This window comes from Cervus elaphus, chromosome 5 (assembly GCF_910594005.1).
Source record: "Cervus elaphus chromosome 5, mCerEla1.1, whole genome shotgun sequence".
Taxonomy (NCBI): Eukaryota; Metazoa; Chordata; class Mammalia; order Artiodactyla; family Cervidae; genus Cervus; species Cervus elaphus.
In genome coordinates this window covers 117,299,675-117,323,874 of record NC_057819.1, presented here as the reverse complement: position 1 = coordinate 117,323,874, position 24,200 = coordinate 117,299,675, and the positions used below count along the sequence as shown (strand labels likewise).

At 44.5% G+C, this 24,200-nt stretch overlaps 1 protein-coding gene across 5 annotated transcripts in view; it reads left to right on the top strand.

Moving 5' to 3' along the window:
- The window catches only part of PLEKHM1 (pleckstrin homology and RUN domain containing M1), a 58,507-nt gene that overhangs the window by 13,781 nt on the left and 20,526 nt on the right, over positions 1-24,200 (top strand). For all 5 annotated transcript variants that reach the window (XM_043904887.1, XM_043904886.1, XM_043904883.1 and 2 more), the window contains one exon: positions 8,711-9,116. In XM_043904887.1, coding sequence (XP_043760822.1) covers positions 8,711-9,116 — 406 coding nt within the window. The remainder of the gene's footprint in view (positions 1-8,710; positions 9,117-24,200) is intronic.

Genomic DNA, 24,200 nt, shown 5'->3' with positions numbered 1-24,200 from the left:
GAGTTTTAGCATGGTCCAGCAGGGAAATCCCTGGAATGCCTTTAGATGGGGCTCAGAGCTGGTTCCAGCCCCAGCTCTGTCCTAGGTGACCTGTGACAAGTTAGTTAGTCTCTCTGAGTTTCAGTGTCAAATATCATTGTCATCTTCATCTAAAGAGAAGGAAACCAATAGTTCAGAGCTCTGTGTACAACTTCCAAAAAATACAGTGAAGCACAGTGCACAGCGTGATCTTCTGGGACCTCATGGAAGGTCTTCTGGAGGACACAAGACCTGGGTGATGCCTGCATGGGAGTGGCCGGCAAGTGGAGACGAGCGAGTGTGTGGAGGAGGCCATGGAGTGACAGACTTGACTGGAGACAGGAGCCTGGGCAGAGCCTTCCTTCATTCAGGCTTTTTAACGTTGATTTTTGATAATCTATTTTTATGGTTAAAAAAAAATCTAAAATGTGTACCGTGAAAAATCTCTCCCACCCCTGTAACCATAAATATTAATTTCTTACATATTTTTCCAATGTCTCTAAATCCAGCTATACTATGTGTGACTATGTAGATTTGAACTTTTTCTTTCTTCTTTTTTTTTTTTTCATGAACCATAAGCTTTATTGAAACAAACAAACACAAAATGTCACCAGATGGGAGAAATTTGTCTCTATAAAATGGCACAAACTACCTTCCACTTTGTTCCAGCTATGGGCACCCCAAGACTATCCTAAATAGTTGTGTCCACTTAGTATGACTGCACTATGTAAATGAACAATCTTGATATATTAACAGTTAAGATCTCTGTTTGGTAGTAACTACTTTAGTAATGACTTTGTTAATTAGTATATTTAAATCAGGTGCAGTTTAAATGATTTCCTTAAGATAATCCCTCCTGAATCAGCTGGGAAAAGAGCATCCTAGAATTTCTAAACATAGGATCTGTCCCTGAAGCCATGGTGAATGGCTCAGACGTGCAGGTCTCAGTGGATGGTCCCTCTTCTTGTCATGGAGGAAGCAAGCATCAACTTAGAAACACTAGTCTTCACATACTCCAGTCTAATGCAATTTTCAAAAGGAGACAAGTTATTGTCAAAACATGAGAATAAGGCTGTGGTTTTTCCAGTGGTCATGTATGGATGTGACAGTTGGACTATAAAGAAAGCTGAGCGCTAAAGAATTGATGCTTCTGAACTGTGGTGTTGGAGAAGACTCTTGAGAGTCCCTTGGACTGCAAAGAGATCCAACCAGTCCATCCTAAAGGAGATCAGTACTGGGTGTTCATTGGAGGGACTGATGCTGAAGCTGAAACTCCAATACTTTGGCCACCTCATGCGAAGAGTTGACTCATTGGAAAAGACCCTGATGCTGGGAGGGCTTGGGGGCAGGAGGAGAAGGGGACGACAGAGGATGAGATGGCTGGATGGCATCACTGACTCTATGGACATGGGTTTGGGTAAACTCTGGGAGTTGGCGATAGACAGGGAGGCCTGGCATGCTGCGATTCATGGGGTTGCAAAGAGTCGGACACGAACTTTTTCTTTCTTATTTCTTTTTTTTAGTCAAAGTATAGATGATTTACAATGTTGTATTAGCTTCATATATATATATCCTTTTATAGATTCTTTTCCTTTATAGGTTATTATCTTTCTTATTTCTTTATTTGGCTGCGCTAGTCTTTGTTGCCGCACATGGGCTTTCTCTAGCTGTGACGCACACAAGCTTATCTGGTTGTGGCATATGTGGCTCATGGGCTCTAGAGCACAGGCTTAGTAGTCGGGGTACACGGGCTTGGTTACCTCGTGGCATGTGGGATCCTAGTTCCCCGACCAGGGATTAAGCCCACGTCCCCTACATTGAAGTCAGATTCTTTACCACTGGACCACAGGGGAAGTCCTTTATCTCGTGTTTCTTATTTCCCCACTTCTTTCCACAAAAGCTAGTATAAATTATAAATACACCATTCTATACCTTACCAGGGCTTCCCTGTGGCTCAATGGTAACGAATCTGCCTGCAATGTAGGAGACCCAGGTTCGATCCCTAGGTTGGGAAGATCCCCTGGAGAAGGAAATGGCAACCCACTCCAGTATTCTGGAATTCCATGACTAGAGAAACCTGGTAGGCTACAGTTTATGGGATCACAAAGAGTCAGACACAACTGAGTGATTAACACATACATACATACCTTATTTGGGAGATCTTGTCATATCGGAGCTTCTTTTTCTATTATATTTGTGTCCACTACATGAATGAATGTACCTTAGTTTATTGAATCATCCCTGAGTTTAATGGACATTGGAGTCCAGGGTTTCTACAAATAACCTGTGAATATGGTCCTTTAGGTCTACGCGAGTTCTTTCTGTTCAGTAAATTCCCAGAAGAAAAATTACTGAACCAAGGGGTAGATTAATTAGTAGTTTTCACAGATGTTTCCTATTTACACTTCACCAGTGGTATGCCTATGTCCTCTCAGCCTTGACAACAGAAGGTATTAGCAAACTTTTGGATGTTGCCTCATCTAATAGGTAAAAACAGTAGCTGTTTATGAAGCATTCCCTCCAGGTAGGACCTGTTTTTCCAGCAACTGTGGTTAGGACCTTCTTTCCACAACTGCTGTCCCCGCCCTCCCCCGTCTCCTTGGTTCAGGTCTTTACAGGTCTCCCACCTGTGTGGGAATCACACCAGGACTGGGTGTCTTGGACTGGCCGGAAGCAGATCCAGTTTCAAGCCAGTTCCATCACTTACAAGCACAGTGGTGTCCTGCATATTGCTAACTCTTTTTGAGGTTCTGTTTATCTTTTCTTTTTTTTCCCGGAGTGGAATTGATTTACAATGTTGTGTTAGTTTCCATCATACAGCAAAGGGGTTTAGTTGTATATATACATCTATCCACTCATTTTTAGATTCTTTTCCCATATAGGTCATTGGAGTTTCGAGTAGATGTCCCTGGGCTATACAGTAAGCCCTGATTGTTACTGTAGTTACTGTTTCATTGTTTTTTTATCTTTAAAGTGGAAATTCCCTCATAGGGCCATTTGAGAGTCAAATGAGATGCCCATCAATCATTGCACACATAAGAATGTGTGGTAGTTCCCAGAAACGGCTTCTGAACATCGAGCACATCAGATAGAATTTTCACATGTCCAAACGGAAGGATTAGATATGATGTGCTGAGAAGACGCAAGCCCTGCCCCAGAGGCGGTGGGGCCCGAGGCGTGACTGCCTGTCAGCCACCTGTCCTGGCCTTTGGTGCTTCTCCCTTCCCCCGCAGACCAGCCAGTCCTCTCTGTCATGTGTCTTGACTTTATCTTTCATGTGTCTTATGATTGGAAAATTCCAGCTTAAGGTTGTTGAATCAGTGACCATCCACCCTCCTTCAGGGGAAGTGTTGTCCTGGGTATTCTGGGGGAACAAAAGGGAAGAAGTCAGGAAGCATAAACCCACACTGGACAGTGATGTGGGGAACCAGACACCACACACACACACACACGCAGAAGCACGCGGCCAGCACCACCATTCTTAGAGCATCCACAGAGACCAGCCTTTCTTGGAGTGTATGTTTCAAGGGAGATTCTTACCAACACTTAGAGAGTTAACTTAAGTTAATGTGTTACTTAAATGCATGTAACTTACAATTGGGCATAAACACATTGGGCTTAAACTCTTACAACTGTAAAATCAAAACATCTGCAAATTGGGAATTCCCTGGTGGTCCAGCGATTAAGACCTCCATGCTTTCACTGCCCTGAGCCCAGGGTTTAATCCCTGGTAGGGAAACTAAGATCCAGCAAGCTGGGCTGTATAGGAAAAAAACAAAACAAAACTACAAATCAGACATGAATTGCAAAACCCATTTCAAATGAAATTTATTAATGTTTGGCAGAAACCAATTTACAGTTTACCTTGTGAAGAAAGGATTAACTGCCTCTCACGGCTTCTTTGGCATTCGTTGGGTCTGAATTATAATTATCGCTGAGAAGCACAGGTACAGTCTCGTGGTAAAGAGTGTGTAGACTCAAGAGCCAGACTGCCTGAGTCCTCCATCAACCAGCTTTGCTACCTCAGGCAAGTTAGCAACCTTTCTGACCTTGATGTCCTCATCTGTAAAATGGGGGTGAGAATGCTTCAAAGGAATGCTGGGGTGATGCGGCAAATAGAGACCTTCATATGCCTAGAACAGTGTCTGACTCGGCATGCTTGCTGACCACATGGTGGTGTCATTTAACTTCTGGGTACCTGTGATATCAGCTCTGCTTGTCCCCATATCCACTGCTGAAAAACCTTGCTTAGTAATATTTGTCAGAGGTCACTGTCATGAGGCCTTCCCTTGGGGGAGAAATGATTCTTGGTATATGCATCCCACCTCTGTGCTTTTATTAGTGGCTCTTGACTGCCAAATAGTACCGTGTATCACCACCACAGTTCGCATGTTCAAAAAAACCACAGGCTCAGAATTGCTCCTCAGGGGTCCTTTATAAGGTGACCATTCAGACTCTCCAGGCCATGCTTTTTATTTACTTTACACATATGAGTACTCATAATACATATATTTTCCCACCAGATTGCGCTCTAAATGAAAGCACAGAGTTAGAAATTATTCAAATAGAAAGTTTTTGGTAAACAGGGCCTTGCACCAGACCCCAGTGGAAGGACTATAGCAGTTTCACAGTTTCGTTTCTTGGTTTTTCTTTTTTTCACTGTTTCATTTCTATGTTGTATTTTGTAAATACAAATATAAAACTGTCAAAATGTTTGACAGTTTTCTTTCTTTGCCTTTGCTTCACAATCTCATCTCTATCCCTTTTTCCCACTCAATGTATATATCTCTTATTCTCACTGGGTCCTGAAGACTGGTACCAGTTCTGGTGAAGCTCTGTGAACTTGATTTCAGCTTGCCTTTAGTTTTGATTTGACAGAAGCTGTAATTGATCACACAGGCTTCTTGCCATTTGGTGGCATTTCTCTAGGCATTAAATCACTCACTTATTCTAACACCCCGTCCATTCTTGTCATTAAAATCTTTCTTATAGATCAGGATTCATGTCTATTTGATAACCATTTTGGCAATGCTAGTGAGTGTTTAAATAAATCTTCTCCTTTGCTTACATTTTTATGTTTGTGTACAGGGAGGCTAAGCAGCCTTATCAGTGATAATGAGGTTAGTGTTACTTTGTGCCAAACCCCGTACTAAGCACTTTACCTGTATTATCTCATTTAATCTTTGTCAGAGTCATAAAAGGTGGATGCTGTTACCACATCTGTTTTTCAGATAAGGGAATTATGTCCATGAACTTCATGTTCACATTGTGGGGCCCACAGCCACATGCTAACCAAGACCAGGTGGACTCGGGGAGCCCTGCTGTTAATCACTCACCACACCACCTCCTGAGACCTCACAGAGGACCTTGTCAAAAATCTGCCTCACTAGTTCATTTCAGATGAGGTCCCATTCTGTCCCAGCGGTTTGGACACATACAGTTGGTTAGCAAATGTCCCCTCCTCCTTTGCTGGTGGAAAGTCCCCTTTTCTCTCCAGAACTCATCGTTGCCTTCTCCCTACAAGCTGCACTCTTGGATTTCTCATGGGCCTCTTTAGAGTGCAGCTTTAGAGCAAGAATGAGCCCCCACCTGCCTCCCCCCCATAACTCTCCCACAAATACAACCGCACCTTTCTCTCTGACAAGTCATCCATTTATTTGCTGTGCCATGCTTAGTTGCTTAGTCATGTCCGACTCTTTGCGACCCCATGGATTTCTTTGTCCGTCTGGATTCTCCTGGCACGAATGCTGGAGTGGGTTGCCATGCCCTCCTCCAGGGGATCTTCCCAACCCAGGGATCGAACCCAGGTCTCCCACATTACTTATCAAGACAGAATTCACATACCATAAAATTCACCATTTTAAAGTGTAGTTTAAAAAAATAATAATAAATAAAGTGTAGTTTTCAGTGGTTTTCACTATAGTCTCAAGGTTGTGAATTCAGCATCTATACTATCTTTTTAAAAAAAATATTTGGCTGCATTAGGTATTAGTTGCGCCACACAGGATCTTGTATCTTTGTTGCAGCCTGCATGATCTTTAGTTGCAGCATGTAGGATCTATTTCCCCGACCAAGGATCAAACCCAATCCCCCTGCATAGAGAGTGCAGAGTCTTAGCCACTGGACCACGAGAAGAGCCCCCAGCATCTACTACTATCTAATTCAAGAATATTTTCATCCCTTACCCATTAGTTATAAATTTACCTATTCTGGACATTTAATGTCAATCAAGTCATAAAATATGTGGTTTTTTTTTGTGACTGTCTCCTTTCACTGAGTGCCATGTTTTCAAGGTTCATCCACATTACAGCACATATCATGGCCAGATAATATTCCATTGTCCATTGTGTAGATATGCTACAGTTTATTTATCCATCAGTTAATGGGCATTTGTTTTTTTTCTGCTTTTTAGCTGTCATGTTGCTATGTGTAGTCATGTACAAGTGTTCTGTGTGGACATGTTTTTAATTCTCTTGGGCATGTACCTAAGCATAGAACTGCTGAGTCCAGTAGTAACTCTATGTTTAATATCCCGAGGAACTATCAAATCGTTTTCCACAGAAGCTACACCGTTTTACATTTCCACCAACAATCTGTAAGAGTTCCAATTTCTCTGCATCTTTGCTGATACTTGTTATTCTCTGCCTTTTTTATTATAGCCATCCTACTGGGCATAGAGTAGCATCTCATTGTGGTTTTGATTTGCATTACACTATCGTCTAATGATTTTGAACACTTTTTCTTGTCTTTGTTGGCCATTTGTATGCTTTCTTTGGAGATATATCTATTCAAACCCTTTGCCTATTTTTTAAATGGCTTTAAATTGGGTTATTTATTATTAAGTTGTGAGAGCTCTATGTTCTGGGTACTAGACCCTTGGATATATGGTAATATTTGCACATTTTGTATGCAAATATTTCTATTAGATATATTTTTTATTAGTTGCTTATGTATTAGATGTCATATCTAAGAAACCATTGCCTGATCCAAAGATATGAAGCTTTATGCTTGTTTCCTTCTAAGAGTTTTATAGTTTTAGTTCTTACCTCTAGGTCTTTGATCCATTTGGGGTTAAATTTTGTTTTTTGGCTGTGCCATGCAGCTTGTGGGATCTTAGTTTCCAGACCAGGTGTTGAACCCGGGCCAAGGCAATGAAAAGGCCAAATCCTAACCCCTGGATCACCAGGGAATTACCTGGGTTAATTTTTTTTTTTCCACTATTCATTCATTTATTTAACTTCATTAGGTCTTAGTTGTGGCATGTGGGAACTTCATTGCAACACACAGATTCTCCAGGTGTGGTCCATGGGCTCAGTAGTTGCAGTACACGGACTCTCAAGTTACGGTTTGTGGGCTTAGTTGCTTGTGACACGTGGGATCTTAGTTCCCCAGCCAAGGACTGAACCCATGTCCCCTGCATTGCAAGGTGGATTCTTAACCACTGGACCAACAGGGAAGTCCCCTGGGGTTAATTTTTTTTCTGTGGTGTGAGATAGGGGTCCAATTTCATTCTTTTGCATGGAACCATTCACTTATTCCAGCACCATTTGTTGAAAAGACTGTTCTTTCCCCACTGAAATGTCTCAGCATCTATGCTGAAAATCAGTTGCCCAGAAATGTGTGGGTTGGTCACCTCTTCTTGACTAGAATGCTTTAAAATGTTGTTTGGGGTTGTGATGGTATAAATAAGAGCAGAGCTCACCTAGAAGGCAGTCAGATGAAAACTTGAGATCTGAAATCCTTGTTTCCATAAGCCCACACGCAGGGGAGCTTGATGTGTCTTCTGCACCCACTCTAAGCCTTTAAGGCAGATGTGTGCAATCTCTTGGGCTCCAGACAGCTCTTTTGACACTAGAACCTGCATTTGTCTATGGGTTCCTCACTGGATTCATAAGCAGAGGTGGAGACAGCAAATAGGTTTACTTCAGAAACAGAACTTGGGTTCTCTGAAGCCTCAGCAGAGGGAGGGAGGGAGGAGCAGCCACTAGTCAATGCACATTCCAGAAGGTATAGCAGTGTGTGTGTGTGTGTGTGTGTACACAAAGGCAGTGACATTGGCTCCCTTGGCCCCAGACGTACCACTGAGGGGCAGGAAGTGCCAGTCCCATCAGGCACACACCCCGTGTACATGGGCACACACACCACATAGCGTGTGTACACTGTTCTCCAGCAGCAGCTTCTGGAACTGTGAGGCTTCTCTGGCTCCACGCCTAGCCCGTCACCCCAACCCTGCTGCCCAGTTACTTACTGTTCCAGGGACAAAGAGGATCCTCACTTCACCCCAGTCCACATCCCAGGGAGCAGTCTTGGAGCCCAGCCCGGAGACACCATTCACCGAGGCTCTGCCAAGGTCGGCGTGGGGCGGGGACAGGCCACGCAGCCGTTTGGCTGAGCAGACTCGCCAGACCCACTGTCAGCCCGCTCAGAGGGTAAAAGACAGGCAGTTCCCGTTCGCCTCGAGTCCTTTCCTCTGCTTTGTGAGCTTTGTCACCTGAGACCCTGGGCCGCACAACTCACCTGGTCACCAGCTGGAGAAAAACTTTGGTGGGAGGGTCTGTGTGTGGGAGCTGGGAGCACCGCCATGACTAAGGGGGTTATTTTGTTCAATCACAAAACAGCAGTTTTCTTCTTAGCCTTGGGCATTCCAGCTGACAGCCCCATCACACGGGTTTCTTTGTTTAAAAACTTCTAGGGTGTTGTCAGAATTCAGCAAAGCCCAGGTAAACTCTGTGCCAGCCAACGGACTGAGCCGAGAAACGGAGGTTCCCACGCTGCAGGCCCCGCTCCCCCTCCCTGGCCTCGACACCAGCACATCCCTGCACTTGGAGGAACCAGCAGAGCCCCGCCACACCCAGGCCTCCCCTGGGACTGGAGATGGGGACCACAAGCGGGAGCCGCTTGCCCAGGCGCCCGGCCTCCTGGGGTGGCCGCAGCCGGGCCCTGCCCAAGCTGTCCTTTCGGGGAGCGCTTCAGGCCAGCAGCCTCCTCGTCCCGTGAGAGACGCCACCAGAGCAGCCGGCCAGGAAAGCGGCCAGCAGAAGCCCCCGGAGGATGACGGACCTTGGCTCAGCCTTGCGGTTCCCTCCCCCACCAGTCCGGTGAGTGGTATAAGCTGAGTTTTGGGGGAAAGGGAAGGGAGGAGAGGGGGTGTTGGTGCATGTCTCAGAACCAGTGTGGGGTTTCCCCAGCTAGTGACCCCATGGTCTCTGCCTTCTCCCTCTGAGCCCCCTCGCCTCCTATGGTTCGGTATTAATAGAACATCGCGGTGATGCAGCTAATGTTCTATGGGGTGTGAGTAGTGGATGGGAGCCGGGCTTTTTGCCCATCACTTCCCACGGGTGTCGCCTCTCACCTGCACACCTACCCCCTGGAGAAGGTAGTTCTCTCCCGACCACAGGCTCTGCTCTTCACCACGGACACTCACCCAGCTTCTGCCTCACTGAGCTTTGGTCTCCTCCTCCGTGCTTGTTACTATTTATTTATTTACTTAGCTGCATCAGGTCTCAGTTGGAGCATGAGGGATCTTTTGTTGTGGTGCAGGGATTCTCTAGTTGTGGCGCGTGGGCTTACTTGCTCCACAGCATGTGGGGTCTTAGTTCCCCAACCAGGGATCAAACCCAAGTTCCCTACATAGCAAGGCAGATTTTTTTTTTTTTGCCACTGTGTCTTTTCCTTTTTTTTTTTTTTTTTTTTAATTTTTGAACTTTTTATTTGGTATTGGGGTATAGCTGATTAACAATGTTATGATAGTTTCAAGTGAACAGCAAAGGGGCTCAGCCATGCATATACATGTATCTATTCTCCCCCAGATTCCCCTCCTATCCAGTCTGCCACATAACATTGAGCAGAGTTCCACGTGCTATACAGTAGGTCCTTGTTGGTTATCCATTTTAAATATAGCATCCCAAACTCCCTAACTATCCCTCCCCTTCCCCTTGGCGACCATAAGTGTGTTTACTGATCACATTAAAATGAAAGCATTTTAAATATGTATTTTATTTTTATTATTATTATTATTATTTTTTTATTAGTTGGAGGCTAATTACTTCACATAAATATGTATTTTAAATAAAATATAAAATTAAAGTTTTAGTTAATTAAATAAAACTTTAATTAAAGTTTTAATTAAAGTTATTAAAGTTAACTTCACTTTTTTTTTTTTAACTTTCTTTAATGTGGGTCCTAGAGCATCTAAGATGACCTGTGTGGCTTGCATTTGTTTATGTGGGATGACACTGTTCTGGAATAAGCTATTCTAGTGTGTTGATGCCCTGAAGAAGCCAGCGCTGGGACTGGCCTGGAAAAAGCCCTGAGGGTAGAGGCTGGAACTGGGGGCCCTACTACTATGAAGCAGTAGTCAAACTGTGAACTCGAGTTCTTATGCCATTTCACATTTGTTCTTGGGTCATGAAAAGCAGAAGTAGGAGCTGGAGTGCACGTGTACCCACACAAAACCCAGAGCTCATCCCAGCTGTGTCTGGGGCTCGTGTTGGGCATACAGTCTTACTCTTTCAGCTCCATCCACAGACGTCCCTCCTTTGGCCTGTAGCTTCTGGATTCTATAACTCAGGATGGGCCAGGGCCATGAAATAGATTATAGGAGACACCCCCACCCCCTCTTTTAACAGCTTTATTGTGATGTAATTCACATACCATACTATTCACCTAATCAAGTGTATAATTCAGTTTTTTTTTTATTCACAGTTGTACAACCCTCACCACAGTCTCAGTTTAAATATTTTCATGTTCCATAAAAGAATCCCCCTACCCATTAGCAATGATTCCTGTCCTTTCCTCCCAACTCCTGCCTCTCCTCACCTTGATCAACCCCACGCAACCACTAATCTACTCTGTCTATAGATCTGCCTGTTCTGGACATGTTACATGTGTAGAATTGTATAATCACATTTGTGATTGGCTTAGTTTCAATTAGCAAAATGTTTTTAAAGTTCATCCATGTTGTGGCATGTATTAGTACTTTGTCTTTTTTTTTTTAATATCCCATTGTAAATTCCATCATATGGATGTGTCACATTTTATTTATCCATTCATGAGTTAATGAACATTGGCATTTTTCCTACCTTTTGACTGTTATGAATAATGCTACTATGAACATTCATGTATAATTTTTTGCTTGGACGTATATTTTTAACTTTTTTGGATGCATAGCTTGAGGTACAATTTTGGGATCATATTGTATCTCTATATTTAACCTTTTGAGAAACTGCCAAACTGTTTTCCAAAAGCAGTTGTCTTGTTTTATATTTCAACCAGCAGTGTATTTCTCTACATCATCACCAACAGTTCTTGCTGTTTTGTTTTGTTTTTTATTATATGTGGTATCTCATTATGGTTTTGATTTACATTTCCCTGATGACTAATGATGTTGAGCATCTTTTCATATGCTTATTACCATTTGTGTTTTTCTTTGAAGAAATGTCTATTCAAATCATTTGCTCATTCTTGGGAATTCCCTGGTGGTCCAGTGGTTAAGACTGTGTGCTTCCAATGCTGGGGGCACAGGATCAGTCCCTGGTCAGGGAACTAAGATTTCCACATGCCACGGCCAAAAAAAGATTACCCAGTCTTAAATAGGGTTATGTAATAAATTACAGTTTTTTTGTATATTCTAGACACTAGACCTTTCTTAGATAAATGATTTGCAGATTTTTCTCCCAGTCTGTGCATTATCTTTTCACTTCCTTGATGGTATCATTTGAAGCATAAAAGTTTTGAATTTTGATGTAGTCTCTTTTTTGTTGCTTGTACTTTTGGTTTTATCTCTAAGTACTCCTTTTCTAATCCAAGGTCATGGAAAGTTACTCCCATGTGTTCTAAATGTTATAGTTTCATCTCTTACATTTAAATCTATGATCGACTTAGAGTTAATTTTTGTATTTGGTAAAAGAATGGCACCTGACTTCATTTTTTTACATGTGCTCATACAGTTATACGAGCACCATTTGTTGGAAAGACTTTTTTTTTAAACATTTTTATTTATTTATTGGCTGTGCTGGATCTTCACCATGGCTCAAGGGCTTCTCTAGTTGGGGATCATAGTTCCCCAACCAGGGCTCAAACGCACATCCCCTGCATTAGGAGGCAGATTCTTTACCACTGGACCACCAGGGAAGTCCCTGGAAAGACTACTATTTGCCTGTTGAATTGCCCGTTTCCCCTTTAAACATTTTTTTGAGGAATGATGTATTTAAAGCACCCAGATCCTCAGTGTACACCTCAGTGGATGCGTATATATCACACACACTCTGTAACCACCATCCAGATTGAGATATAGAACATTTCCAGCCACCAGAAGTTTCGCTTCTGCCCTCTTCCACTCACTGCCCCCCCACTCCAAAGGAAACCACAGTTCTGACTTGTAGCCCATAAAGTCTTTCCTGTTGTTGAACTTTATATAGATAGAATCACATAGTATATATTCTTTTAGTGCTTTCATTGAACGTTATAATGTGAGATTCATCTATAGCCTGAGGTTCTTTTCCATTGTTCTGTAGTATGCCACCATAAAAATACAGATTCTTTACCACTAGCGCCACCTAGGAAGCCCATAGAATATATCACAACGTCCCGTATATTCAATTCCCGTAATGTATTCACAGAAGTTAGTTGTTTTCAGGTTTGGGCTACTACGAAGAAAGGAGATATGAGCATTCCTATACTTGCCTTTCAGTGAATCCATGTATTCGTTTCTGCTGCTGCTGCTGCTGCTAAGTCACTTCAGTCGTGTCTGACTCTGTGTGACCCCAGAGACGGCAGCCCACCAGGCTCCCCCGTCCCTGGGATTCTTCAGGCAAGAACACTGGAGTGGGTTGCCATTTCCTCCTCCAGTGCATGAAAGTGGAAAGTGAAAGTGAAGTCGCTCAGTCATGCCTGACTCTTAGCGACCCCTTGGACTGCAGCCCACCAGGCTCCTCCGTCCCTGGGATTTTCCAGGCAAGAGCACTGGAGTGGGGTACCACTGCCTTCTCCATTCGTTTCTGGGTGTGCGTCTAAGAATGGAATCGCTAGGTCACTGGGTAGGCATGTGTTGAGCTCTAGACAGGGAAGCCTGGCGTGCTGCAGTCCATGGGGTCGCAAAGAGTCGAACGTGACTGAGTGACTGAACTGAACTGGACTGAACTAAGATACTGCCAAACAGTTTTCAGAGGGCTTGTACTAACTTAGACTCACATTAGCAATGTGAGCATTTTCATTGTCCTTCGTCACAGTCAGTGGTATTGTCAATCTTCTACATTCTGGCTACTCTGGTAGGTATATAGTGGGGTCTCACTGTGGTTTTGATTTGCATTTCCCTGATGACTAATGATACTGATAGCTTTTCACTTGCTTTTTGGAAGCATTTTTTAAAGTCATTGTCCCATTCTTGAATTGAATTGTGTGTTTTCCTTATTGATTTGTAGCAGTTCTTTATATACTATGGATGTGTCTTTTATTGGAGAAAAAAAATACATATATATATATATGTATATATATATATATATATAGCAAATAAGTTCATATAATCTATGGCTGGCCTTTGAGTTCAGTTCAGTCGCTCAGTCGTGTCCGACTCTTTGCAACCTCTCAATGGTATCTTTTTAGTATTATTTATTTAGCTATGTTGGGCTTTGATTGTGGCATGTGGAGTCTTTTTTTTTTTTTTAATATAGTTTCAGCATGTGGGGTCTGGTTCCCTGAGCAGGATCAGACCTGATCCAGGGACCCCCTGCGTTGGGAGTGCCGAGTCTCAGCCACTGGACCACCAGGAAAGTCCTATCAGTCTTTCTGTTTTTCAATCAATGTGTTTCATGTCTATTTTTAAAACCTCTTTCTACCCCAAGGCTATGAAGGCTGTGGAAATCCCTGTATTTTCTTCTAGAAGCTTTCTTATTTTACCTTTTACAATTAGGTATATGATCCGCCTGAGCTTATTTAGATCTGGTATGAGGTAGTTGTTTTCCACATGGATGTCAGGTTGACCTCACGCCGTTTATTGAATACGACTATAAATCATGGAGCCATGTACGTGTGGATCAGACTTTCTGTTTTTGCTATCCCAAAGGTGACTTCAAGCCCAGAATGTCACAAGGCCCTGAAGTCTGTGACTATGAAACCAGCAGCACACGCTGAGGTTGAAGAGAAAGGCTCTGTGGCCCCCACTAAAGGAGAGGGATGTGCCCTGGGGTCGGTGGCTGTGGGCTCCAACAGGGTTCCCCAGAGTGGCCTTGACCGGGGTGCCTTCACTCCTGTCCAGGGCTGGCTTCTGCTTTGCAGGCTCAGACATCCTGTCTTGCCAGGGTCCCAAAGCTGGTGGATGGGACAGCTTGCTTTGTCAACAAAAATCTTCCTCTGCTCACCAAGTTTTGACACCTCCCCCGACCCCACCGCAGCCTCCATGCAGCTGCTTACAAACCTAGCACCTTCCAGCCCCGGCTTTTACATTTTTTTGAATAAGGTTACTCATTTATTTATTTTCGACTGTACCAGGTCTTCGTTGCTGTACAGACTTTCTCAAGTTGCAGTGAGCGGGAGCTGCTCTTTGTTGCAGTGCGCGGGCTTCTCATGGTGGTGGCTTCGCTTGTGGAGCACAGGCCCTAGGCTGTTAGGCTTCAGTAGTTGTGGTTTGCAGGCTTAGTTGCCCTGTGGCATGTGGGATCTTAGTTCCAGGACCAGAGATCGAACCTGTGTCCCATGCATTGGCAGGTGGATTCTTAACCAGTGGCCCACCAGGGAAGTCACCCCAGCTTTTACATTTGCTGTTCCCTCTGCTTGAACTGTTTCCCGTCTCACTGCTTTTCCTGTGTCCTTTCAACCTTCCCTGACCACCCTGTTTCAAAAACACCCTCTTTCCCTCTCACCTGCTTCACTTTATGACACTCCTCACTTGCTTAGATTCTGTTACATCTTTGTCTACTTGTTTATTGCCTTATTTCTGTCTAGAATATTATCTGCATGATACAAAAGACCATGCCTGGTCCCTTAGATCTGAGCGCTGTACCTGAGAGAGAGTAGGTATCAGTGAATAGTTCTTAAGTTCTCCAAAGACTCTCAAGATGCCAGCTTGTAAGTTTACATGGAGGAATGCTCCATTGGGTGCGTGGGGCAGGCAGGTCAGTCCAACCAGGTCACCCGCTGCCTCCTGGCCAGCCTCAGGGGAGTCTGGTTGCTGGAGGGTTGCTTGGGGAACAGGGCATCAGAGCACCAGACGCCGAGCCCAGTGTAAGGTGCTGGTCCCTCCCAGGGCCTGTCCCCAGGGGCAGCTGTGTGCCCATCCATCCCCCTCGCTCAGGAGACAGCCCCTGTGCTGCCCCGGGGATTCGACTCTTTCTATGCTGCTCACACTTAGTCATTGCTGCTTATCCCAGAGCCATTCAGCCTTTCTTTAAAACTTAGTTTTATTCAGAGCCCCAGCTATGGGCCCAGCACTATGCTTGGTAGAGTGATGGAGCAGGACAGAGGCCCTGCTCTCTGGAGACAGACACTGGGTTAGACAAAGGCCTTCTGCATCATACTTACACCTGTGTTAAGCACTGGGAAGGACTGGAGTGACTCTGCGTACGTGGCATCTGGAAGGTCGTGAGTTGGTTTCTCAGTTTGACTCCCAGAGGACAGTCTGACTTCTAAGGCTTGGCTCTAATCACTCCCTTCAGGGACCACTGACCTCTGGAATGTGGTCCCCTCCGCCAAGTCAGGCTACAGGCAGTCCTTTCACCTGACATGATGAGGACAGACTGAATAAAAGGGATGTTTTGAAAGTGGTCTAGAGACCTGACATCTCACTCCTCTGCCAGACCCCTCTCAGGGATTCAGCTGTTGTGCGTAGCATCCTGGTACCTGTAGTAACTCCACGTGGCATTCTTCCGTCTTGGGTGCTGGTGGCAGGTGCTGCTCTGGCTTAGATCCTGAGTCAATGGTGATTTCCCCCCACAGGGAACGGGCCAGATGGGGGCCCTGAGTGAGCAGGAGGCTGGAAAGTGGTGGGGGGAGGGGGGACAGTGGTGTGCTCCCCCCCTCCCTGTAATAACTCAGGATCCTGGAGTGGGGCACAGTTATAGAGCTCAGTCCAGGCCCATGTGCAGAAGCTCCAAGGACCCAGTGTTCCCACTGTCTTTCTCTACTACTTAAGAGAACAAAAGGTTTTCCCCAGAGTCTTATTTCCTGGTGGACAGCCTGTGGTCACTGGGCCATGTGTGGACACTTCTCAGCAGTCTCCCTCTTCTCCATGGAGAGAGAGGCCCTCACCAGTGAGCATGTTGTTGTTCAGTTGGTAAGTCATGGACTGCAGCATGCCGGGCTCCTCTGTCCTCCACCATCTCTGGGAATTTGCTCAGATTCAATTCCATTGCGTCGGTGATGCTATCTAACCACCTTATCCTCTGCTGCCCCCTTCTCCTTTTGCCTTTACTCTTGGCCAGCATCAGGATCTTTCCCAATGAGTTAGCTTTTCGCATCAGGTGGTCAAAGTACTGGAGCTTCAGTTTCAGCAGTAGCCCTTCCAATGAATGTTCAGGGCTGAATTCCTTTAGGATTGACTGGTTTGACTTCCTTGCAACCCAAGGGACTCTCAAGAATCTTCTCCAGCACCACTATTTGAAAGTATCAGTTCTTTGGCACTCAGCCTTCTTTATGGTCCAGCTTTCACATTCATACATAACTACGGGAAAAACAGTAGCTTTAACTATACAGACCTTTGTCGGCAAAGTGATGTCTGTATTTTTTAATATGCTGTCTAGGTTTGTCATAGCTTTCCTGCCAAGGAGCAAATGTCTTTTAATTTCATGGCTGCAGTCACTGTCCAAAGTGATTTTGGAGCCCAAGAAAATAAAATCTGTCACTGCTTCCCTTTTCCCCCTTCTATTTGCCATGAAGTGATGGGACCCGGTGCCACGATCTTAGTTTTTTCAATGTTGAATTTTAAGCCAGCTGTTTTACTCTCCTCTTTCACCCTCTTCAAGAGGCTCTTTAGTTCCTCTTCACTTTCTTCCACTAGAGTGGTATTGTCTGCATATCTAAGGTTGTTGATATTTCTCCTAGCAATCTTGATTCCAATTTGTGATTCATCCAGTCCAGTATTTCGCATGATGTACTCTGCTATAAGTTAAATAAGCAGGTTGACAATATACAGCCTTGACTCACTCCTTTCCCAATTTTGAACCAGTCAGTTGTATATCCAGTTCTAACTGTTGCTTCTTGACCTGCATACAAGTTTCTTGGGAGGCAGGTAAGGTGGTCTCGTACTCCAATCTCTTTAAGAATTTTCCACAGTTCACTGTGATCCACACATTCAAAAGCTTTAGCATAGTCAGTAAAGCAGAAGTAGATGTTTCTCGATCCAATAAATGTTGGCAGCGTGTGAAATAAGCCCAATTATATGGTACAGCAGCATACAGCATCACAAAATCCACATCTGTCTCCTTCCTTGTTTCCTCACCCCACCTTTGTTATTTTACATTGAAAACATTTGGATAGTCAAGATTTATTCCCTCATCTTTTGGGGGTTTTTGGGGGACCGTGCTATGCCTGTGACTTGTGGGATCTTAATTCCTCAACCAGGGACTGAACCCTGGGCCCTCAGCAGTGAAAAGCACCAAGTCCCAACCACTGGACCACCTGGGAACTCCCACCTTATCTTTTTAAAAAAAAATATATATATATATATATATCTTTTTAAAAAATACATATATATACGTATATATATATATATTTTTTTTTTACTGTGTTGGGTCTTAGTTGCTCCATTGGGTCTTAGTTTCAGCATGTAGAATCTAGTTCCCTGACCGAGGATCGAACCCAGGTCCCCTGCTTAGGGGGTGCACAGTCTTAGCCACTGGACCACTAGGGAAGTACCCCCCTCATCTTTTATAACTCTGTGCCAGGCACAAAGAATGGCCATTCCAAACAGCTTTGTAGGTGCTAGGATGGAGGTAAGCGTAAAATGCCATAGGAGCCCAGAAGGGATCTCAAACCTACCTGGGGGTGGGTTGGAGGGGGTGTAGGCTGAGGATGAGTAAGGACAGCTTTCCAGGAGGAGGTGATGAATGACCTCTGAGCTGAGTCTTAAGGAAGAGTGGTCTCTCCCATAAGGGTTTCCCAGGTTATGTGCACCAGGCTCCAGGAATTTCCCTGGAGGGCCGTGGGATTGCTTCTGCAGCCCATTTTCCTTGGGGAGTTCCCCTGGGTCTTGATGACTTAGACAGGCTTTGTTCAGAATCCTGAGTTGTGAGTGGTCCCTGGCAGTCACCCTGATTGACACATTGTCCTGTCACTGGCAGAAGGAAGCACCTGCTGGTTCTGAGGGTTTTGGAAGAAGCTTTGGAAGCCAAGCTCTGTGAGCCTCCCTGCCACCAAGCTCCTGACTCCGAACTAACCACTCTTGGCTTAAGGAACTTTAGAGCCTCTGAATGGATTAAGCAGTTCAAACCAATCCTTCTGACGTCCTGGGCAGCTCCAGCCCTGCTCCCCTTCCCTGTCTGTGGGAGTGGGGAGGGCAGTCTTAATTTAGGGTTTGGAAATAGCAACATCAGGGTGAGGTTTCTGGCACTTAACGTGACAGCTGGGCTGGTCGCAGCCCTTGGGTGACTCATTTCCTCTGTGTAGGCAGCCACCGAGGGCACCCAGCCAGCTTCCTTGCCTCTGCTCTCCCATGATGCTTAGGCACATAAAGACAGGGAGCACTTGAAATAGTGAAGAAAAAGAGCCAGAATTCATTCCCACAAGCCTCCTGACCCCCACTGTACTTCCCTCAGCCCAGGGAGCGACATCAGATTCAGGGAGATAGCAGCAGAAGGGAAGGGGCATGGCCTGGCTGCCTGGAGCCTTGGGGACCTGCTCAGAAATGGGAAGCAGAGGCAGAGGAGCTAGTGATATCTCTGGGTCTTGCCTGCCCATGCCTCCTCCATCTCAAACCCTACAAGCAGCGCTGAAAAATTCAACATCCCTTTAACAAATGGTGCTGGGACAACTGGATATCCATGTGCATAAAGGTGGATCCTTTTCTTACACCATATACAAAAAGTAACTCAAAATCGATCATAGATCTAGGCATAAAAACTAAAACTGTAAACCTCTTTGCAGAAAACATAGGAGTAAATCTTTGTAACCTTGGCTTAGGCAATGATTTCTTTTTTTCAATGTTTATGTATATATTTATTTGGCTGCACTGAGTCCTAGCCACAGCACATGGAATCCTTTCATTGCTGCATGCAGGCTGTTCATTGCAGCACGGGGGCTCTCTAGTTGTGGCATGCTGCCTTAGTTGCCCCATGGCACATGGGATCTTAGTCCCCTGACCAGGGATTGAACCTGCGTCACCTGCATTGGAAGGTGGATTCTTAACCACTGGACCATCAGGGAAGGCCCAGGCAGTGGGTTCGTAAGTGTGATACCAAAAGCATAGAGACAAAAGAAAAAACAGATAAATTGTACTTCATCAAAATTTTAAAATTTTCTGCCTTAAAGAAAGAAAGTGCAAAGTGAAAGTGAAGTCACTCAGTCGTGTCCGACTCTTTTCAACCCAGTGGACTCTATAGCCTACCAGGCTCCTCCGTCCGTGGGATTCTCCAGGCAAGAATACTGGAGTGGATTGCCATTCTCTTCTCCAGGGTATCTTCCCGACCCAGGGATCGAACCCAGGGATCGAACCCAGGTCTCCCGCATTGCAGGCAGATGCTTTAATCTCTGAATCACCAAGGAAGCCTTAAAGGGCACTATCAAAAAAGTTAAAAGGTAACGCACAGAACTGGAGAAATGATTTGCAGATCATGTATCTGATATGGGCCTAGTATCCCGAACTTATGAAGAAACCTTGCAACTTGTATTTGCTTCCTAGGGCTTCTGTAACCGGAGAAGGCAATGGCACCCCACTCCAGTACTCTTGCCTGGAAAATCCCATGGACAGAGGAGCCTGGGAGGTTGCAGTCCATGGGGTCACTAAGAGTCGGACACGACTGAGTGACTTCACTTTCACGCACTGGAGAAGGAAATGGCAACCCACTCCAGTGTTCTTGCCTGGAGAATCCCAGGGATGGGGGAGCCTGGTGGGCTGCTGTCTGTGGGGTTGCACAGAGTCTGATACGACTGAAGCGACTTAGCAGCAGCAGCAGCTTCTGTAACAAAGGACTATAGACTGGATGGCTTGCAACCACAGAAATGTATTATAGTGCGTGAAGTCACTCAGTCATGTCCGACTCTTTGAGACCCCATGGACTGTAGCCTACCGGGTTCCTCCGTCCATGGGATTTTCCAGGCAAGAATACTGGAGTGGGTTGCCACTTCCTTCGCCAGGAGATCTTCCCGACCCAGGGATTGAACCCGGGTCTCCTGCATTGTAGGCAGACACTTTACCGTCTGAGCCACCGGGGAAGTCCACAGGGATATGTTCTAAGATCCCCAGTGGATGCCTGAAGCTGTGGATAGTACCAAACCCTATATATACTATACTTTTTCCCATACATACATACCAGTGATAAAGTTTAATTTATAAATTAGGCACAGTAAGGGACATCCCTAGTGGTCCAGTGCTTAGGATTTCACCTTCCAACGCAGGGGGTGCAGGTTCAATCCCTGGTTGGGAGGCTAAGGTCCCACATGCCTGGTGACCAAAAAAATCAAAAGTTATGTGAACGTGACCTCTCAGCCCCCCCAATATCTTACTGTACCAATGTAATGCCTTTTCCATCTTAACTTTAAGCACTTATTCACGTGCTGTGGGTATAACTTCTGTAGTTTGAGGTGCAACAACAAAGCTGGCACAAATTTGTTTTTCCTTCTTCATAATCTCACAGATAGAAGACTCTTTCTTACCGTAGATCTTAACAACCTTTGAATATCATTTCTTTCTTTTCTTACTTAGTCGAGAACTTTTACTGTGTTAAAGAACGCACTTTACGACTTCTCTAGCAGATCCGAATTGCCAGCATCACTGGTCTTATGCTTTGGGGCCGTTATTAAGTAAATCAGGTTCCATGAACACAAACACCGCGATACCACAACGGGCGATCTGGTAACCAAGAGGGCTACTAACAAAGTGACTAATGGTGGGACAAAGGCGTGATTCACGTCCCAGGCAGGATGGAGAAGGACGATGAGAGATTTCATCACACTACCCAGAATGGTCACAGTGCAAAACTTGTGAATTGTTTATTTCTGGAATTTTCCACTTAATGTTTTTGTGGAAAATATAGTTGGCTGTGGGTAAGTGAAACCATAGATAAGGGGGAACTGGTGTATCTGATGGTTCTGGAGGCCAGAAGTTCACAGTCCAGATGCTGGCAGGGTTGGTTCCTTCTGGAGATTCTGAGGAAGAATCTGTTCCACGCCTTTCTCTCATCTTGGAGTGTCACCAGCAGCCTTGGGCACTCCCTGGCTCATAGACGCATCACTTCAGGCCCTGCCTCTCATCACACGGGGTTCTCCCTCGGTCTCTCTGGCTTCGCTTGGTGTCCTCTGAGTGTTCTCTTTTCTTCTCTTATAAGTAGATCGGTCACATTGGATGGAGGACCCACCACACCCCAGTATGACCTCATCTTAACACATTTGCAACAACTCTGCTTTCAAATAAGGTCACATTCTAGGGTACTTGGGGATAGAATTCCAGCATATCATTTGCAGGGTTGTGGGGGGGACACACACAATTCAACCCATAACATGACAAAAGAACAAATAAACCAATTTGAAAATTGGCAAAGGATTTGAATAGACCTTTCTCCAAAGAAAATATACAAATGGCCAATAAGCATATGAAAACATGCCCAGTGTTTTTAGACATCAGAGAAATGCAAATCAAAACTGTAAGCTTGCACTTCATATTCTAGCCATACATTCATCTGACTATAATCAAAAGTACAGATAATAATGATGGAGAAGATGTGGAAAAATTGGAACCCTCATACATTGCTGGTGGGAAGGTAAAATGGTACAGCCACTTAGGAAAACAGTTTGGAAATTCCTCAAATGTTAGACGTAGTTATCATCAGTTGAGTTCAGTTGCTTAGTTGTGTCCAACTCTGTGACCTCACGGACTGCAGCATGCCAGGTTTCCCTGTCTATCACCAACTCCCAGAACTTGCTCAAACTCATGTCCATTGAGTCTGTGATGCCATCCAACCATCCCATCCTCTGTCGTCCCCTTTTCCTCCCACCTTCAATCTTTCCTAGCATCAGGGTCTTTTCTAATGAGTCAGTTCTTCGTATCAGGTGGCCAAAGTATTGGAGCTTCAGCTTCAGCATCAGTCCTTCCAATGAATATTCAGGATTGATTTCCTTTAGGATTGACTGGTTGGATCTCCTTGCAGTCCAAGGGACTCTCAGGAGTCTCCTCCAACACCACAGTTCAAAAGCATTAATTCTTCGGCACTCAGCTTTCTTGCTTTCTTTATGGTCCAACTCTCACATCCATACATGGCTACTGGAAAAACCATAGCTTTGACTAGATGGACCTTTGCTGGCAAAGTAATGTCTCTGCTTTTTAATATGCTGTCTAGGTTGGTCATAGCTTTTCTTTCAAGGAGCAAGCATCTTTTTATTTCATGGCTGCAGTCATTATCTGCAGTGATTTTGGAGCCCAAGAAAATAGTCTGTCACTGTTTCCATTGTTTCCCCATCTATTTGCCAGAAAGTGATAGGACCAGATGCCATGATCTTCGTTTTTTGAATGTTGAGTTTTAATTCAGCTTTTTCACTCTCTTTCACTTTCAAAAAGAGGCTCTTTAGTTCTTCTTCATTTCTGCCATAAGGATAGTATCATCTGCATATCTGAGGTTATTGATATTTCTCCCGGCAGTCTTGATTCCAGTTTGTGCTTCACCCAGCCCAGCGTTTCTCATGATGTACTCTGCATATAAGTTAAATAAGCAGGGTGACAATATGTAGCCTTGACGTAATCCTTTCCTGATTTGGAATCAGTCTGTTGTTCCATGTCCGGTTCTAACTGTTGCTTCTTGACCTACATACAGGTTTCTCAGGAGGCAGGTAAGATGGTCTGGTATTCCCGTCTCTTGAAGAACTTTTCACAATTTGTTGTGATCCACACAGTCAAAGGCTTTAGCATAGTCAATGAAGCAGAAGTAGATGTTTTTCTGGAATTCTTTTGCTTTTTCTATGATACAACAAATGTTGGCAGTTTGATCTCTGATTCCTCTGCCTTTTCTAAATCCAGCTTGAACACCTGGAAGTTCTCAGTTCAGGTACTGTTGGAGCCTGGCTTGGAGAATTTTGAGCATTACTTTGCTAGTGTGTAAGATGAGTGCAATGAGTGTAGTACTTTGAACGTTTTTGGCATTGCCTTTCTTTGAGATTGGAATGAAAACTGACCTTTTCCAGTCCTGTGGCCATTGCTGAGTTTTCCAAATTTGCTGGCATATTGAGTGCAGCACTTTCACAGCATCATCTTTTAGGATTTGAAATAACTCAGCTGGAATTCCATCACCTCCACTAGCTTTGTTTGTAGTGATGCTTCCTAAGGCCCACTTGACTTCACATTCCAGGATGTCTGGCTCTAGGTGTGTGATCACACCATCGTGGTTATCTGGGTCATTAAGATTTTTTTTGTTATCATATTATCCATCAATTCCATTCCTAGGTGTGTACCAAGAGAATAGAAAACATGCGTCCACAGAAAAACTTGTACATCAAAGTTCTCTGCAGCATTATTCATAATTGCCAAAAAGTAGAAAACTACTCATATGTCCGTCTTCTGAGAAGTGGATATATAAAATATGATAAATCCATAATTGGAATATTACTTGGTAATAAAAAGGAATGAAGTAATGATACATGCCAGGATATGGATAAACCTTGAAAACATCATGCTAAGGGAAAGAAACCAGTTTCAAAAGACCACATGTTGTAAAATTTCATTTATACATATTCAAAATGGGCAAACCTAAGGAAACAGAGGGGGTTTCCCAGGTGGCACAGGGGTAAAGAATCTGTCTGCAATGCAGAGACACAAGAAAGGTGAGTTTGATCCCTGGCTTAGGAAGATCCCCTGGAGGAGGAAATGGCAAGCCACTCCAGTATTCTTGCCAGGAGAATCCCATGGACAGAGGAGCCTGGCAGGCTACAGTCCATGGGGTCACAAAGAGTTGGATATAACTGAGCCCTCACACATGGAAACACAAAGTAGATTATTGATTGCCTAGAACTGGAGTGGTTGAGGGGAAACGGGGAGTGGCTGCTGATGG